Here is a 17,753-nt window from a genome sequence, read left to right on the forward strand (position 1 = left end):
TTGGGGATGAGATCTGAAAACCAGGAGTTGGGACTGAGGCCCGAGGCAGTGACAGGACTAGTTTGGGTCAGCACACAGGTCAGGCTCAAGGTGGCTGGAAACTGAGGCTGTACGTAAACAGCAGCAGCAGCAGGCCAGCAAGGAGCCTTGATGTCTAACGCTCTTGGGGCCCTGCCAGGTAAACTGCATTACCCTGTTTCCAGTATGGGGAGCCCGGTGAGTCAGGTTCAGGGGAGCACTGAAGTGAGGAGATCCTAGACCTTCTGTTCCAGTGCAGGACAAATTGGGAGCCCAGATGGTGGGTGAGCTGGAAGGTAGGTTGGAGAACTGGAAGTGGAATCCTGTAGAAACGAGGACTGCCAGAGCACAGTTTGAGAGCAAGGCAACGAGTTCATGGTTCCCCAAGGATACGCCTTACTCCTTGGTCCTTTCAAGCACATCACAGATTTTACAACCTTAAGATCGATTGTGACCCCTTTTTTGGAAAGGGAGGTTCAGAGTAGGGGTTGGGATGGATTGAAGAAGGGTGCCTGAGACGGGAGGCCCTGCTGGTGTGTACGGATATGGCCTCTGCTGTGCACTCTGCAGGGAATGCAGGTGGGGAAGTAGTGGCACTGAAAGGCCCAGTCCTGCAGCCGTCTCGGCCTCCCTGGACATGGCGGGACGTGGAGATAAACTGACTGGGAACTGGAATTTCACTGAAAGCCATGCAAGTGCAATGAAGGAACTGCGAGGCTCTCCTGCTGGTTTGTGCTTGGCAAAAGTGTTAGTTGCTCACTTGTCATCTGTGGAGTTAATATCTGATGATGTGCTGAGAGGTGATCCTTTTTAGCTTTTGTGGGGAGAGCTCAAGGGACTCATTGGATTAAGAACTCAATAAATAAAGGATCGTGACTTACTTCATTGCCTGTGCCTCTAGCTGGGCACTCAGCAACTTCTCAGTCCCCTCCTGTCTACATGGAACGGAATCTCTGCTCCCAGCATCATTTGGGCATTGAGAAGATATTACAGGGTGCCCTCTGTGTGCCTGGCATGGTGGATGGAGAAGAATAAAGGCACAGTCCTTGCCCTCAAAACCCGTGTGTTACCACATTTTGCATGTGACAGCAGACATCGCGGCAAAAGTAACAGGGAGGGATGAGCTGCTGGGGAGGGGGTACCTTCATGGAGGGGGTGGCAGCGCGTATAGCTCATGCTCTGTGGGCCTCAACATGCTGCCTCAAGCCTTCAGAAAGTGGCCTTGCCCCAGAGGTCCCTTGGCTCTTACCTCAAACATCGTTTCCTCCAGGCAGTCCCAATCTCCTGGAGTGTTCCTTCCAGGAATTGCCACCGTCTGTAACTGTTACTTGACCGAAGTCCCACAAAGGTAGGGATGATGACAGTTTGTTCACCATTGCATCCCTAGTCCCTTTCATAGTCCTTGGCACGCAGTAGGTGTTCACCCCGTATTTGTGAGTGGCAAGAGGCTGTTGCCAGACCCTCAAAAACTGAGAGTTGGGAGTGCTTCGGGAGGTCGCCAGCCATGTAGCCAGCCAGATACCTGGAATTGTGGAGGTCTCTTGGAGGTCACCTAATCCTGTCCCTTCTCTTCATTTTGTGTCTGGAGGGATAAGATGAAGAAATGGCAGGTCTTGGGGCTTCCCTGGTGGTGCAGTGGTTGAGAGACTGCCTGCCGATGCAGGGGACACGGGTTCGTGCCCCGGTCCAGGAAGACCCCACATGCCGCGGAGCGGCTGGGCCCGTGAGCCATGGCCGCTGAGCCTGCGTGTCCGGAGCCTGTGCTCCGCCACAACAGTGAGAGGCCCGCGTACCGCAAAAAAAAGGAAATGGCAGGTCTTGTCAAGTGATGGCTGCCCCACGCTAAGAGCACATCTGACTGGGAAGAAACCCACCCAATGCTGTGAACTTACCAGTGCATACATCCTCACAGAATCCACCGTACAACTGAAGGGATAGAAGCGCAGGCAGAGAGACCTGGTCATTTCTTTCAGGGCAGGACCAGCTCTTTGCTGCTCCCCTCGTGAGCAGGGGTAGAGGGAAGGTGGCCTCATCAGAGAGGGCCAGGGGCTGATGGCCACCTCTTCAGGCTTGTCTTTCATCCTTATCTTTCAGGCTGATTGAGAAGCTCCTGGAGCCTCTGGGCATACTGTAGCAGCTTTGGACAGAATGTTGGTCTCTGACTGTGTGCACGTGCCTGGAAGGGCACCACCAGTGGCTTTTCTTTCTTGTCCAGTCAGCTTGGCACAGCTGGCTCACTCTTGGACCTGCCTCTCCAGGGTGTAGAGGGAGCAGCTCTGGTGCTTGGGACTTCAGAGTCACAGGTTAAAGAGCATGAGCGTTCTGAGAGTAAAATCAAGGTCATGTTTGTCAAGCGGTCTTAGTAGTTTACAGGTTTGGGGGTCCTGGCATGAGCCTCACCGGCACCAAGAGGAATCAGGGGGATTCAGGAGTGGGGTTCATATACTGCGTCACAGTCTTGAACTCTGTGGCCTTTCCTGGAACCTGCAGGGCTGGTTGGAAACATACACATCACCTGATATGGACCCGTTAAGTCTTCATTCTACATGCTCTCTATTCTCAGCCTGAGGAAGGTTCTAGAAGGTGGGGTCTGCCTCCTTTTGGCTGCATGATTATGGGTGACTTTGCCTCTTCAAACCTGTTTCCTATTCTGTAAAATCCTCCTGCCTGGGATCATCACAGGATTAAATGAGGTTGCATGTAGAGCTGTGAGCACTCTGCCTGGCAAAGGGTAGGTGTGCTCTATTATGATGCTGCCACTGATGGAAAAACTCTGTGTGCGGCGCCTGTTACCAAGAGGTTTGCAGTCCAGCTGGGGCAGGGAGGCTAACATGCACACTTGTGACCCATGTGGAACAAGCTACGACTGTGGGGCATGGGGACAGTGTTTGGAAGGGCCCTCGTGGCCCCCAAGTGGACCAGCCAGCAGGACCCCGTGGTGGGGAATTGGTGTCGCCTGTCTGCTAGTGCAGGCGATCCAGGCCCGCCCCCTTGGTGGTCCGGCAGGGATGGCAGGCGGTGTCAGGGTAGCCTCTGTGGGGAAGACCAGCTGAGCCTTAGCAGAGAGCTGAAACTGGGGCAGGTAGGACGGGACTCGTTCAGCACCACCTCCTTCTCCATTTCTTTCCCTGCTTTTGGCACCTAATCCCTCCCCCTTTCTAATATTATGGCTTTTGTGAGCATGTGTTGTAAACTGTACCCTTGCTTCACGTGCAGCTATTTTTAATTTGCATCAAGGCATCCTGTGCCCTGCCGTTCTGTTTCTTTTTCTCCTCTCTGCACTGTGTGTGAGGTCTGTTCCATTGCGGTGTCTACACAGTCCTGCACTTTCTTCTTGCTGCCACACTGGGGTGCCCCCCACATTCACCCATGCTTTCCCCAAGGAGGAGACCGACCCCTACGTGCCCTGTGACCTGAGCCAACATATCTATGGGGATAAAACTCCGGAGCCATGTGGCTGGGTCCTCCTAGGGCATGTGTATGCTTAGTGACTTAATTACTGCCTGGCTGTCACAGGCTTGCCCCAGGCTGGTTTCCGCCATTGTATTCAGAAGCGGTCCTGTGTGCCCAGCTCCGCCCCACACTTGGCATTTCCCGCTCTCTACAGTGTGCCAGTCTGTACAGGTAAAGAGCTACCTTGCTGCTCTCATGGGCAGTCCCACAGTGTGAGCATCTCACTCAGGCCTTTAGCCCCATGGACTTCCACTTCTCTCTGAAGTTACCACTTCATACCTTTGCCCGTGTTCCCCGGGGGTGTCTCTTTCATGTTGATATGTAGGATTTCCTGGGATATTCCAGATTTTAGTCCCTTGTCAATTTGGACAATTTAGACAGATTAGTAGACAGTATTTGAATCTGTTAGCTTTGTCCATGATATTGGTTTCTGAAGAGAAATCCATAATTTTTGAAGTAATAAAATTTATTTGGACACGCACACACGCGCGCGCGCGCACACACACACACACACACACACACGGATGTGTGTGTGCGTAACCTTATGGCTTTTACTTTTGAAATTTTGTTTAAGGAATCCTGCCCTGCCCTAAGTCACAAAGATATTTGCCGACATTTTCTTCGAGTCGCTTTATGGTTTTACCTTTCACATTTTTATTGAGTGCCTGACGAGACGCAGTGAGTGGAAGGCAGTTGAGAAAGAGCGGTGAAGAAAGACAAAGGTGCTGCGGCACCATCGGAAGGCATGTGGGGGTGGTGTCTGTGTGCTGCGGGCTCTGGTCTGCCCAGGCCCAGGACGGTGGGCAGTGAGGCCGTCTGGGGGTGGCATGGGCAGAGGGGCTGGCTGGGGGAGGGCAGGGTGGTCCGGGCCGCAGGCCTAGGAGCACCATCTGTGTTGTGCATCAAGTCAGCAGTGAGACAGCCAGAAGCTCACTGGGGTTCCTGGGGACATCCAAAGTCCACAGGGATTCTTTGTGATGTTGAGATGAGCCACTGGAGGGAAGAGGTTCATGCCTCAGGGCCAAGGCAGCACAGGGCGGGAGAGCGTGAGCTCTGGGTGTTCCTGCCTGGTTCACTTCTCACTTGGGCCACTGGTTACCCTGGGACTTTGGTTGTAATCACGCAATTTGTCTGCGAGATGGGCTCGATGGTCACCGACCAAAGAGAAGGGTAAAAGGAATAACATGGAAGATGTACGTGAGATGACCCTATAGGTCCTCTGACCTGAGCCCGCAGTTCACACAGGTAATGGTAACTGAGCTGGCACTGGGGCCAACAGGTGGGAGGAGCTGCACGTCCGCATTCGCACTCCCTCTCATCCACCTGGGATCCCAGGGGTCCCACTGACCTGCGGAGACCCTCCAGCTTTCCTGTTGCCTTTGGCCACTGTGTTCCACAGAATGGAGTTGGCCAAGGTAAGTAGGCTGTAAAGTCGGAGAAGGAAACATTCTCCAGTGTCCTTGTGAAAGGCAGTTCCAGACTGTTTACACCCAGAGGATAAATGAGGAACTGGTGCGACCTGTTTGAACAGTCCTTTCCAGCACCCCTGTAATTATAAACCCGCTGGTTTTTAGGCAGAGCCCACTGTCTCTGCTCTGATTCCTGATTACGCAGTTTCTGCCAGGGGATGTCTGCAACTCCAGCCCCAGACTCGTCTTAGCTGACTGAAACCAAGACTTGTGTGACGCTGGATTCTCAGGGCCTGGGGCAGAGGAAAGCCAGAGGAATGATGAGAGCCAGACTCACAGGCAGCCGGGAGGATGGCAGGCAGCAAGGGGCCTCTGGGCCCAGGTGAAGGGCACTGAGGGTAGAAGGGGGTAGGGCGACCCAGATTCCCGGGAGGACGGCAGGACCGGTCGGGCTCCTGGTGAGCCTAAGGCAGGCCTTTTGGTGATTGGGTGGAGGGAGGCAGGAGACTGGTTTCTGGAGGACTCTGGAAAGGAGGAGGACTCCGCTCTCTCCGCCTGATAGGTCCAGCCTGCAGGAACCCCCCCTCCCCCCGCAACCCTGAGGTGCCTGGAAGTTGGGATTCTGCTACCTCTGTGCCGCCCCCATGTGCCACCTGGAGGACAGCGCACTTCCTTTTTCCTGCTTTCCTGCTCTCCTCCCCACTGCTGTGCCCCAGAGTCAGCAGGCTACTCATACCTCCCCTCCAGGGGCTTCACCTTCCTGAACCCCACCGTTCCCTGAGCACAGCACCCTTTCGGATGAAGGCCTGACCCTCAAGATTTTTCACCGTCTGACTGACCCCACCTCGCACACCACTTGCTGTACCCAGTGCCCAGCTCAGTCTCTAGTCACCCCCTGCATTCTGTGGTCCACGTTCTTTTCCTGGTGGACTTCTCCCGGAGCCAGGTCTCCATGCTGTCACACCTTCTTCATTTTGCCAACATTGTCTCTGCCAGGAATCATTTCCCTCACCTCACCTTTAATCCGTCCACTTGTCCTTGAAAATTCAGTCTGGTTGTTGCCTCTAGTATACCTGCCCCACCCCTCACCCTTCCTTCGGCCAGGTGGGTTCCTGAGGGGAGAGTAGGGGTATCCCCCCCTTGCACCCAGGCACTTGCATGTTGAACATCTGTCTTTAGCACCTTGGTATCTGAGGGGGTGAGTCTGAATCTAGAGGAAGTTAGGAACATAGATGGCTTCAGACCTAGTTTCTAAAATGGGCATTTTATGAACAAATCAATTGATAATCAGGATTGGAAGAGAGCTTGTTTATTTTCAATTCCTACCTAAAGTTATCTGTCATTTGGCCATCTCAAAACAAGCTAGTATTTTGAGAAGCAAGAGAGAAGCTTTTTAATTACAAAACTGATAGAGCAGAAATAGCTAACCATGTATGTCCTGACTTTAATGTATTATCAGTTTATCATATATTTGAAATTAATTTTTCTTGCATTTTACAAAACAGTCATTATACCTCAATTTTAAAAAAGAGAACACACTCTACCAAAGAAGACACATGGATGGCAAATAGGAACAAGAAAAGATGCCCAGTATCATTAGACACTAAGAAAATGCAATTAAAATCACAATGAGATGTTGCTACATACTAAATGGCTAAAATAATTTTTTTTAAAAACCTGATAATACCAAGTGCTAGTGAGAATGCAGAGCAATTAAAACTCTCATACACTGCTGATGGGAATACAAAGTGGTCCAGCCACTTTGTCTTATAAAGTTAGACATACACTTACCATATAGCAATTCCACTTCTAGGTATTTACCCAAGAGAAATGAAGACATATGTCCACACAAAGACCTATAGGAATTGTTGATATCTTCTTTATTTATAATTGCCCCAAACCAAAAACAATCCAAATGTCCTTAAACAGGATGAAAGGGTAAACAAATTGTGGTGTGTCCAACTTAGCAATAAAATGGAGTGAACTACTGGTACAGGCAACAACGTGGATCGGTCTCGAAAGCACTGTGGTAAGTGACGGAGCCTGTCACAAAAGCCAGGCTGCATACAGTGTGATTCTACTTATCCTGGACATCGTGAAAACGGGACAAAAATCAGATTAGTGGTTGCCAGGGGCTGTGTGGGAGAAGATTGACTGCAAGAGGGTGCAAGGGAACTCTGTGGCGAGGTAGAAGTATTCTGTCCCTTGATATGGTGATGGTTATACACAGTATACATTCATCTGAACTCATCTAAGTTTATACCTGTAAAGGGTGATTTTTATTTTATGTTGACTGTGTCTTATTTTAGAAACACACAGTGGCTCTGCTGTTAGGATGACCGTCAGCGCCCTGCTCATCGAGTGGGAAATCCACAGTGCTCTGCTGCTGTGTGGTTTATGGAGATGGAAACAGTGAAACCTGATGAGTGTCCCCACGTGTGGGCTGAAGTGATGGTCTGTCACAAGCCCATATGTAGCCTTTCACTGAGCAAAGGACAGCAAGGCCGATGTTGCTGGAGCATCTCAGTGCCTGTTGTCACGAGCACTCCCCTTTCCCCTTGGCCCCGGCATTTAAACCTAAAACACGTGCTTCCAGGAACAACCTTCGTATTCCTTGCTGCTTTTCAGATTTCAAGAGTTGTCATTTAAATATGAACAGTATCGAGGGAGGGAGATGAAAGAGGGAAGAGATATGGGAACATATCTATATGTATAACTGATTCACTTTGTTATAAAGCAGAAACTAACACACCATTGTAAAGCAATTATACTCCAATAAAGATGTAAATAAATAAATAAATAAGAACAGTATCTATTTGTCGTGAGGTGGATGGACCTAGAGTCCGTCATACAGAGTGAAGTAAGCCAGAAAGAGAAAAATAAATACTGTATGCTAACACATATATATATGGAATCTAAAAAAAAAAGTGGTTCTGAAGAACCTAGAGGCAGGGCAGGAATAGAGATGCAGACATAGAGAATGGACTTGAGGACACGGGGAGGGGGAAGGGTAAGCTGGGACGAAGTGAGAGTGGCATGGACATATATACACTACCAAATGTAAAATAGATAGCTAGTGGGAAGCAGCCGCATAGCACAGGGAGATCAGGTCGGTGCTTTGTGACCACCTAGAGGGGTGGGATAGGGAGGGTGGGGGACGCAAGAGGGAGGAGATATGGGGATATATGTATATGTATAGCTGATTCACTTTGTTATAAAGCAGAAACTAACACACCATTGTAAAGCAATTATACTCCAATAAAGATGTTAAATAAATAAATGAAGCAAATAAATAAATAAGAACAGTATCTATGGTACGTGTTGATGGGCTGTACCAATGTGTACCTTGTTAAGAAATACCCTTTTCTTTTCCCTAAATCTTTTTACAAGGGTTTTGAAAATCAGGCAGGCAGGTTTCTGAAGAGCCAACATATTTTAATATTGATTGCCAGTATGAATATTATTGGTAACAGTGGGATGAAAACCAGATCTACATCGTGGTTTCCTGTCGGCTGTCAAGTCTGTATTGAGCTGTGATTATCTTAGCTCTTCTTGCCACCAGCTCAGCAATACTGAGTTGTGTTTTGTTGGTTATTTTTTTCATCCTGCTGTAAATTTGAAAATGACAGTAAGGCCCTATTTTAAGGGAAGTGAACATGTGATGTCACTTCTAATTGGTTGTGAAATGCTTGCTTTCTCCTTCCTAAAAAGGGGCTGCTGAAGGATGGAGTTGAAAACTCAGGTTCACCTTCTGTGTTTTGGTGAGCTGCTGACCTGCTCTCCTTGCTGGGGGTAGCAGCCCGGCCACGCCTGGGAGGGAGGGGTCTGTGGAGGAAACGATGACTGATCGTGGGGCCTGAGAGCTGTTTGTGCACTTCAGCAAGACTGCTGGAAATCATACCAGACCTCTGGAGAAGCCCACCCAGACTACCTGCCTTCCAGGGATCCTCGCTGTTCCCATGGGAGTGGGGTCATCTCAGCCTGTCCAGAGCTCTGGCCTCAGGGACAGCCCTTCCTGGAGGGACCACAGTCCCCTTTTCTCCCGATGCCCATCTCCATGTGTTCTGTCTCTTTGCAAGGTCTTCCTGCCACTCCACTGTAGCCTCTTCTTCACCTGGCTAACTCAGCACAAGATGGGAGGGACTCAGGCAGTTTGAACTGTTCATAAGTCAGGGTTAAACAGGCTACGTGGCAGAGAGAGGACTGTACCCTTTTCTGTAGAAGTGGGAACTAGTCCTCCATGTTCTCCAGGAGCTTCCAGATTGACTCTAAATGGAGATGAAATATGAGAGTGATTAGCCAGGCAGAGACATTTAGAAACGGAAAAACTGACAAAAAGGTGACTACAGTTTTTGAAGACAGTTGGGAGGAAAGGGTTGAAAATACAGTCGATCATTTTTCTGTCATATTTCCTCCAAGTGCTCCAGTGTCAGCTACATGGTATCCTTTCTAATCAGCAGGTCAATGAATGGAACATATGGAACACTTGGATTTTTCTCTCCAAATTAGCCGCTAATATTTTCTCAATTACTCTTTTCAATTACTCTTTTATTATTTATAATTTAGATAAGCTAACTCTCCTCTCATATGTGAGATAAAGTAATTAAGCCTCACCTTGGCTCTCGTCAAAGCAGATAAGAGTGTGAGCTTTGCCATCGAGACTCCTACCTGGAACCATTTGAAAACCTGCTTTCAGCTGCAGCCCAGCCTCTAGGACTGCGACTATGGGATCTTAGAAAACAATGTAACTTCCCTGAGCCTTGGTTTCCTCATCTTAAGATGGGGACAGTTATTCCTACTCATTAGGGCAGTGGCAATTTTTGGGGTGTAAAACACCTACTGTGGTGCCTGGCATGTGCTCAGAAAGTGGGAAATAGTGTTTGTTGCTCTAATTGGGAAGTAATAATAAGGTAGCATGTGGTGACATCTCAGCAGTAGGCACCTGAAACCTGCTTATTCCAGTAATGCTCAAAAGGCCTTTAGCCAAGAGTCTATAACGTTAATTATAAAATCATTTTAATCTGAGTTACTAAAAAATTATTTTTCTGTTTTTGTTGTTTTTCATCTTTCTAGTTAGACATTACCCACTCTGGGAAGCTGCGTGAGATGCCCTCTGGGTGCCCTCAGCCGCTCGCTTCCCCACATCAGAGCCCTTCCCACTCTGACCTGTCTCCCTCCCTGAACCACGGGTCAGAGCAGGGACGCCGGCCGCATGGACATTGAGAAGCTCCGAATCACTGTTTTGCGTGTTTCTGCTAGTGATAAAAACGGGGAGCTGGTCATGTAGCAATGCAGGGTGCCTTTGAAACAGGAGTGGGGCATGAGCACCCAAGAGCCGGGCTGGCGTGGAAGCCGTTTCTGCAGCCGCGGCCCCAGGCCTCACAGCGGGACTCTGTTTCCTAGGTCGGGAACTACAAGCGGACCGTGAAGCGGATCGAGGATGGCCACCGCCTGTGCAGCGACCTCATGAACTGCCTGCACGAGCGGGCACGCATCGAGAAGGCGTATGCGCAGCAGCTCACCGAGTGGGCCCGGCGCTGGAGGCAGCTTGTGGACAAGGGTAGGGAGGCCACCGCACGGGGCGTCTCAGCCCCAGGCGCCCAGGGCGTCTCAGCTCCAGGCGCCCAGGGCAAATTGTCAACCCTTTCTGAGCCAGTTTCCTCTCTTGGAAGATAGGGGCAGGAGTTTGTCTCACAGTTTCGGGGGGCTGTGATTCGTCACCAGCAGCATAGCCTGCATGAGCTTTCCTCCCCTTTCCTGGGGACACAGGACTCCTGTTCTCGAACAGCATCCAAGACTCCCGTGGCAGCTTGTTGTCCAGAGGACGTGCTGCTCTTGCCGAGTTAACAAGGAGCAGCTCCTTCAGGGCCCAGCCTTGAGTAGGCTCCTATCCAGTCAAAGGCCTTGCTGCTCAAGCACCGTGGTTTCTGACACTCAGGCTGTTTATTTGTAAGCTTGGCCAAGTAGTAAGTCAGATAAGACTAGATGGTGACATCTGGCAGGCTTTCTAATACTGAATTTTAACAGGAATAACTACAGGTGTCGTATGATGCAGGCTTTGCCTCCCCTCCCTCCCTAGCAAAAACTCAGAAGATTCTAGAGCTTGGTGACAACGCTGCTGTGGATATGGATTGTGCTCAGAATGCACTTCCCAGCGGTAGAGGGGGAGCTCGATTGATTACAGGATTTCCTGGGACAGAAGTGGGTTAGCGGGGGTTTCTCAGGGTATGTTTTGGGGCAGACTCTTCCACCATGACTAACTGTCCTCAGGGGAGCCGACCACGGGAAACCAGGCTAGGGCGAGGGACCCCCAGGCGACTTCAGTTGGGTCTAGACCAGCTGCCTGTGTTTCACCTGTTGCTGAAACGGGTTTTCTGTGGAGCTTAGCACAGTGCCATGGTACAGAGTGGGTGCCAGGGAGTGGGGTAGCCATGCTTGGGTGAGGAGTGACTGGGAATGAGCCAGCTCCTTCAGGAAGCAGTAGCTGTTGTTATTTTATTTCCACCTGCCTGAATCCCCTCTTTCAGGATCCAGCTGTCAGCGCCGTCCATTCTGTTGATTCAGAACCTGAGGTTCATAAAGCACTCTTGCCCGCTCACTTTGTGGATCCTGCCACAAGACCTAGGCAGGACAGGGAGCTGCTCGTTTTGTAGACATGAGGGATTAGAGGTTCAGAGGGGCTAATGTTCTATGTTTATTCGTACACGCACACGCACACACACACACACTCACCCACCCGCACACACTCACCCACACACCACACGTCTCTGTGTCATTACCCAGCTCCAACAGTCATTGACCCCCGGGAGCGCCTTGAGGGCAGGTGCTGGGTCTTCCCATTTCCGTCCTCAGCTTCTGTCATAGCCCATCTCTCCCTCCATCACCTCACTCAACAAAATGACGGGCCACATTAGGAGTTTTCTTCCTGAGAACAGTGAGTGGGGTGACCCAGGCACCCCCACAGTGCTATCTAGAGAATTCTGTCTGGGCCAGAGTACATTCCTGTCTCCTCCTCTCCTCCCCCAGGACAGGGCTTCCATTCTGCTGAGGAGACAGTCCTTCATTCAACAAGCAGTTCCCAGGGTCCTGCTCTGCATGGAATGAATGGGCCTTGGGAGAACGTGTGGTCCAGTGGAGGGGGAGCCAGGGGCCAGCAGGAGCCAGTGCGGGTGGGCTCCGAGTGGCCTGGCAGAGAGGTCAGCTCATTCCAGAAGGCCCTGCTTCTCTAGCCAACCTTAAGCAAATCAAAACTTCCAAGATGAGGAAACTTGAGTTTTTCAAGAGCTCAGTGACTTTACGGAAAGGAAATGTGTGTAATCCCCCAGTTTCCCTAACAAAATAACAGATCCAGCTTCAGTTCCTTATTCTTTCTTCATCCCAGGAACTGAAAAAGGAACAGCGCTGAGAGAAAAATATCTGAAACAACCAAAAGGAAACCTCTCAGCCGGGCAGCCAGCCTGCCGGCCTAAAACCCCATCCCAACAGCTGAGGGAGGTTAACAGAGGAAATCCCCTCCCCCAGGGCCTGTCTGGGCCCCACAGTGCCGAGTAACCCACCAGCTTCTCTCCTGTGCCAGGGCCTCAGTACGGGACGGTGGAGAAGGCCTGGGTGGCCGTCATGTCCGAGGCAGAGAAGGTGAGCGAGCTGCACCTGGAGGTGAAGGCTTCGCTGATGAATGAGGACTTCGAGAAGATCAAGAACTGGCAGAAGGAGGCCTTTCACAAGCAAATGATGGGAGGTTTTAAGGAGACCAAAGAAGCCGAAGATGGCTTTCGGAAGGCACAGAAGCCCTGGGCCAAGAAGCTGAAAGAGGTGCATCTCTCCTGCAGGCCCCTGCCTGGCCCCCACAGCCTGCTTCTCGCTGGCCAGACCTCCCACCTGCAGCGCCCCCTCCTGCACTCCCAGGGGTTCCTGCCTCAGCTTTAGGCACAGAATGCTGCAGCTGGTAGCCAAAGGCCCGCGCTCAGGCCCGAAGCCTGTGGTGCCTAACGTTTACCCATGTTCAAGACTCTGAGTGCTTTATGTGCCTCCTTTACATAATCCGTATCAACCCATTTCCCAGTCTTGGAAACAGGATGAGAACCACACACAGGGTGTAGAGCTCAAAACCCAAACTCTCTGTCTCCTTTTTTTTTCCCCCAATAACTCCATGTCATGAACCTTCTGGTCTATCAAGAATATTAAATCGATGCAAACTATTACATTTAGAATGGATAAACACCAAGGTCCTACTGTATAGCAGAGGGAACTATATCCAGTCTCCTGGGGTAAACCATAATGGAAAAGAATATTAAAAAAATAACGTGTATCTGTGTAAAACTGAGTCACTTTGCTGTACAACAGAGATTGGAACAACATTGTAAATCAACTATACTTCAAAAAACAAAAGTTAAAAAAAATTAAATCCACAGTTGCCAAAGGTTATCTGAGGTTAAACTATTGTAGAACAGTGCTTCTTAAATTTAAGCAAGCTTGCTAAAACCCAGATTCCCAGGCCCCACCTCCAGATATAATGATTCAGTAGGTCCGAAGTGGGGCCTATGGGACTTTCCTGGTGGTCCAGTGGTTAGGACTCCGTGCTTACATTGATGAGGACCTGGGTTCGATCCCTGGTCGGGGAACTAAGATCCCGCATGCCACGTGGCACCATCAAAAAAAAAAAGTGGGGCCTATTAATGCTCAGTTCTAATGATCTCCCAAGTGATGCCACGCCCACTGGTCTAAGGACTACATTTTGAATAGCACAGTTTCAGAAGACCTGTTGGTAGCACTCAGGAGCTAGTAAGTAATATCCTAGATGGAAAACCCTAGCTCTTAACCACTAACGGTGCCTCCCACAGCCCTGGGAAATTGTCTATTACAGAGACTTAAAAGTCCATTTGGACTAGTAAAAAGGATAATTTTAAATTGTTCTTTCTCTTGTATGGGTTTTTCTCTCAAATTTGCAATGATACTGATATTCATTTTTGTAAAAGTAGCAAATGGAAACCATTGAGTCTCACCCAGCCTTGGCTTGCTGGAGGCTGTCATACCTACCCCCCAGCCTTCAGCACACGAGGACCTGCAGCCTGGTCTGCCCAGGCTCAGGGTGGACATGCCACTTCCCTCCAACCCTACTCCTGCCACTGGCTTTTCTCAGGAGCTGCACTGCCTTCCTCCTTCTCAGAATCACCCGGAACAGACCTCCGTCTTCAGGTTGTAGCAACGGACTTCCCTTCTCTGCTCTGTGCCTTGGCTTTTGTCACGTCTCCTTTCTCTTCCTTCTTGTCTCTGGTCCCATTTGTAATGACACTATCTCCCTCATGAGGCAGTGGTTACAAACTCATCTTTCTTCTCTAGAATGAAGTCTGTGACTTTGGCTCAAGTAAGAAGTGTCTATTAAATTACATATATACACACACATCCATATCTCTATATATACGTGTGTGCGTGTGGAGTGTGCCCATAACCCTGCTCCCAGCATTACACTCCTCTTGCGTTGGGTTTCCAGCTGCCTGCCGGCTCTTGCCTCAGATCCACACCTCCATCACATTCTTGCTCCATGTCATGTGCGTGGTTTTCTCTAACCGTTCCATGTACCACTCTGCCAGCCCAGACCCACCCAGTGCACCTGCCTCTCCTCCCTGCTTTATTCTCCTCCTTGGCACTTGCCACCTTCTAGTTTACTCTGTACTTGAACTGTTTCTTGGGGTTGCCTCTCCCAGCTAGACGGTAAGCTCCATGAGAGCCCAGGCTCTTTGACTGGCACTGTACCCCTATTGCCTACATGTTTCCTGACAGCAAAGCAGGCGCTCCATCAATAGTTGCTGAATGAACTCCTCTGTTTTACTTGTTGTAATTAATACTGAATATACAGCTTTGTACCTGCTCTTTCCTCTCCTCTTGAGAGCACAAGCACTTCCCACAGTCTGTGTAACCTCTAGCGAGGATTTTGAACTTTAAACGTGGTGTTCAGGAACTCATTCTCCCTGTAGGTGGAAGCAGCAAAGAAAGCCTACCACGCGGCGTGCAAAGAGGAGAAGCTGGCAATATCACGAGAGACCAACAGCAAAGCGGACCCGTCCCTCAACCCTGAACAGCTTAAGAAATTGCAAGACAAAGTAGAAAAATGCAAGCAAGATGTTCTTAAGGTAAATTGTGCACTTTTCTTTACATATTGAGAGCACACGCCTCACCCGTTCACACATCTGGCATGCAGTGTACCTTTGTCGCTGCTTGGTCGGATGCTCGGACAGACGGCTGCCTCAATGAAACACATTCCTGCCCTCGAGGTCACGCCTTACCTTACCAGAGCCATTAGTGCCCACCTCAGGGCCAGGGCAGACCCGAGTTCTGGGCAGGCAGGGGCAACGGGTGACTCCTGTGCGTGGGGGACAGGGCAGTGGGGCAGTGGGAGGGAAGAGCTTGTGCAGGACACGAGTTGTGGATGTCAGCAGCGGGGAGCTGATGGGTGCACTGGTTCAGAGGGTTATGAGGACCAGACGGCCTTGCAACGCAGGAAAAGTAAGGTGCTTGGGATGTTGCGGCAGGGAGCCACCGGGAGAAGGTTCGAGAGCCTGGGAGGGGAGGGTTGACGTGAGCAAGGCTCTGGGCCTGTGTCCTCGGCTCCCAGCTTGGCCCCCAGCCCCACCCTCCTCCTTTGCTCTGTTCTAAGGGCTGGGCGGCCGGAGACTGCCCCTGTCAAGGGCCTGCCCTGCTGCAGTGTTCACGGAAGAGAGTCCCAGCCTGGATTTGGAGAAAGAGGTGATGTTAGAGGGGAGGTGTGCTTCAGGAATAGGTCGTGACCCCGAAAGGGGAAACAGGAGTCCCAAGCTGATGTGTTACTACCTGCCCACCTTTTCAGGCCTCAGATGAGCATCACTGAGCCCCAGGGAATTAGGTGGTGTCATCTCTGTTTTGTGACGTAGGAAACGGAGGAACCTCGGAGAGGTTCAGTCAGGTGCCACCCAGTGATGTGAGCGTGGGAGAGCCCGTGCCCTCTCCAGTGCTCTGTCCTCGCATAGCAAGGAGGGTGGGAGACGGGGGTTCATTGCTCAGAGCGAGTGTCAGAATCCCTCGGGGAGAATCCCTCCACGCCTGTCTCTAAGACTGGGCCTGAGCCAGGAATCTGGGGTTGTGGAGCAGCCTGGGGGCCTCCTCCGTGGGATCAGGTGAGGAACCTGGGACCGCCTGCTGAGTGGGGGGGGCACCTGGACTCAAGGAACACAGGCTGGGGGGACTCTAGGGGCTGCCTTCATCAGGTACACAAGGAATTGGGTGCCCAGGAAAGTGCCTAGAGAAGAGATGAGGCATCTCCGTACCCAGATGTGTGTGTGTGAAAGAGAGAGTGATGCATGCCTTTCATGTTTTCCAGCCACTCAGAACAGACTCCACCAAACTGATACACTGGCAGAGCAAACCCAGGGCCTGAGGTCAGACGCAAGGCACGTGTCAGGATGACCAGGGCACTTGGTAGAGGGTTCCCTCCCTGCCTCTGTGGTCTGGCCAGTGACCTCGGGGCACGATGGTCCGTGTAGGCTGAGAGCTGGCCTGGAGAGGAGGGCAACTCACTCCCGCTGCCCTTCTTAGCAGTTTCTAAAAACCAGCACTAACTGGCTGCACACGTCCTTCTGTGTTTCTTATTGGCCAGGCAGTGACTGCATCTTGCAGCATCCATCAGAAAGGAACCTCTCACGTTCTGTGCTAAGTGTCACAGTCCACGTGAGGGTGAGGGTTGCCTCTCATTTCACTCCGTGAATATTTATTGGGAACTTTCTCTGTGCTAGCAGTTCCCCGAATGACGATGACCAATGACCGTGCTCTCTACCTGGCCTGTGCTGGGACGGGGCTGCTCGTGAGCACAGGCCGGGTGAAGCCCACCCCCACCCCGCCACCAGGGGTCCAGGGAGGTTACCGAATGGTGGAGGATCCCAAGAAGGGGTTGCTCTGTGTCACTCTGATGGCACCACTGGTGTTTGAACCCACAGCTGCTTGCCTCTGGCCTCTGAGCTCAAGCTGCTGCGAGGCGCCTCGCACGTATAGGCGTGGGCAGTGGATGATGATGCATGACCAGAGCAGCTGTGGAGCCGTGCTCCTGCTGGGGAGGCCCAGACTCTGGCAGGGATGACCTCTTTCTGGGGTCATAGAGGACCCAAGCCCAGCCAAGGCAGGAGGCTTAGAAGAGAACAAGGAACCAAAGATAGCAGGCGAGGGGTGAGGGGCAGAGGTGGGGACTCCGGGGGTGGGCAGGCCTGCTCTCTGGAGGTTGGGGAAGGCTTCAAGAAGAGGGTCTCTTTGGAGCATAAAGGGGGGTCTTCCAGGGCATGAGTCAGAGAAAGTCGTCTGGGAGAGGAGCAGGGGAGGTGGCGAGTAGACTTGGATCCCAAATGGGGGCAGAGAAGCTGCTCTAGAGGTGGCAGGGGCCGGGCCCTGAGGCCAGGACTTGATCTTAAAAGCACGGGGTCCTGCAAAAGCTCAGGGGGGGTTCATTCCTTCCTCAGAAGGCCCCATGCTGTCGTCAGGAACAGAAAAGCAAAGTTCCTAGGTGGCCAGCCCATCCATCCGTGATCAACCCCCATTTTTCAGGGTCTTGATAGTGGAAAAGGCTTGTGATAAATGAGCGGCCCCAGCCCTGCCATCCCTAACTTTACCTTAGGAGGCTACCATCACTTTGATGGTCCCACCAACTATCAAAACCATGTCGGGGTGGGGGGACTTCCCTGGTGGTCCAGTGGCTAAGAGTCTGCGCTCCCAATACAGGGGGCCTGGGTTTAATCCGTGGTCAGCGAACTAGATCCCACAGGCCACAACTAAAAAGATCCCACATACCACAACTAAAAAAAGATCCCGCATGCCGCAACTAAGATCCCATGGGCCACAATTAAGACCCGGTGC

General features: G+C 51.2%; 1 protein-coding gene across 2 annotated transcripts in view; it reads left to right on the forward strand.

Moving 5' to 3' along the window:
* Nucleotides 1-17,753, forward strand: part of PACSIN2 (protein kinase C and casein kinase substrate in neurons 2) — a 139,531-nt gene that overhangs the window by 106,238 nt on the left and 15,540 nt on the right. For both annotated transcript variants that reach the window (XM_033865896.2, XM_033865897.2), the window contains exons 3-5: nucleotides 10,284-10,440; nucleotides 12,457-12,692; nucleotides 14,855-15,010. In XM_033865896.2, coding sequence (XP_033721787.1) covers nucleotides 10,284-10,440; nucleotides 12,457-12,692; nucleotides 14,855-15,010 — 549 coding nt within the window. The remainder of the gene's footprint in view (nucleotides 1-10,283; nucleotides 10,441-12,456; nucleotides 12,693-14,854; nucleotides 15,011-17,753) is intronic.

The sequence above is a fragment of the Tursiops truncatus genome, chromosome 11, assembly GCF_011762595.2.
Source record: "Tursiops truncatus isolate mTurTru1 chromosome 11, mTurTru1.mat.Y, whole genome shotgun sequence".
NCBI classification, from domain to species: Eukaryota; Metazoa; Chordata; class Mammalia; order Artiodactyla; family Delphinidae; genus Tursiops; species Tursiops truncatus.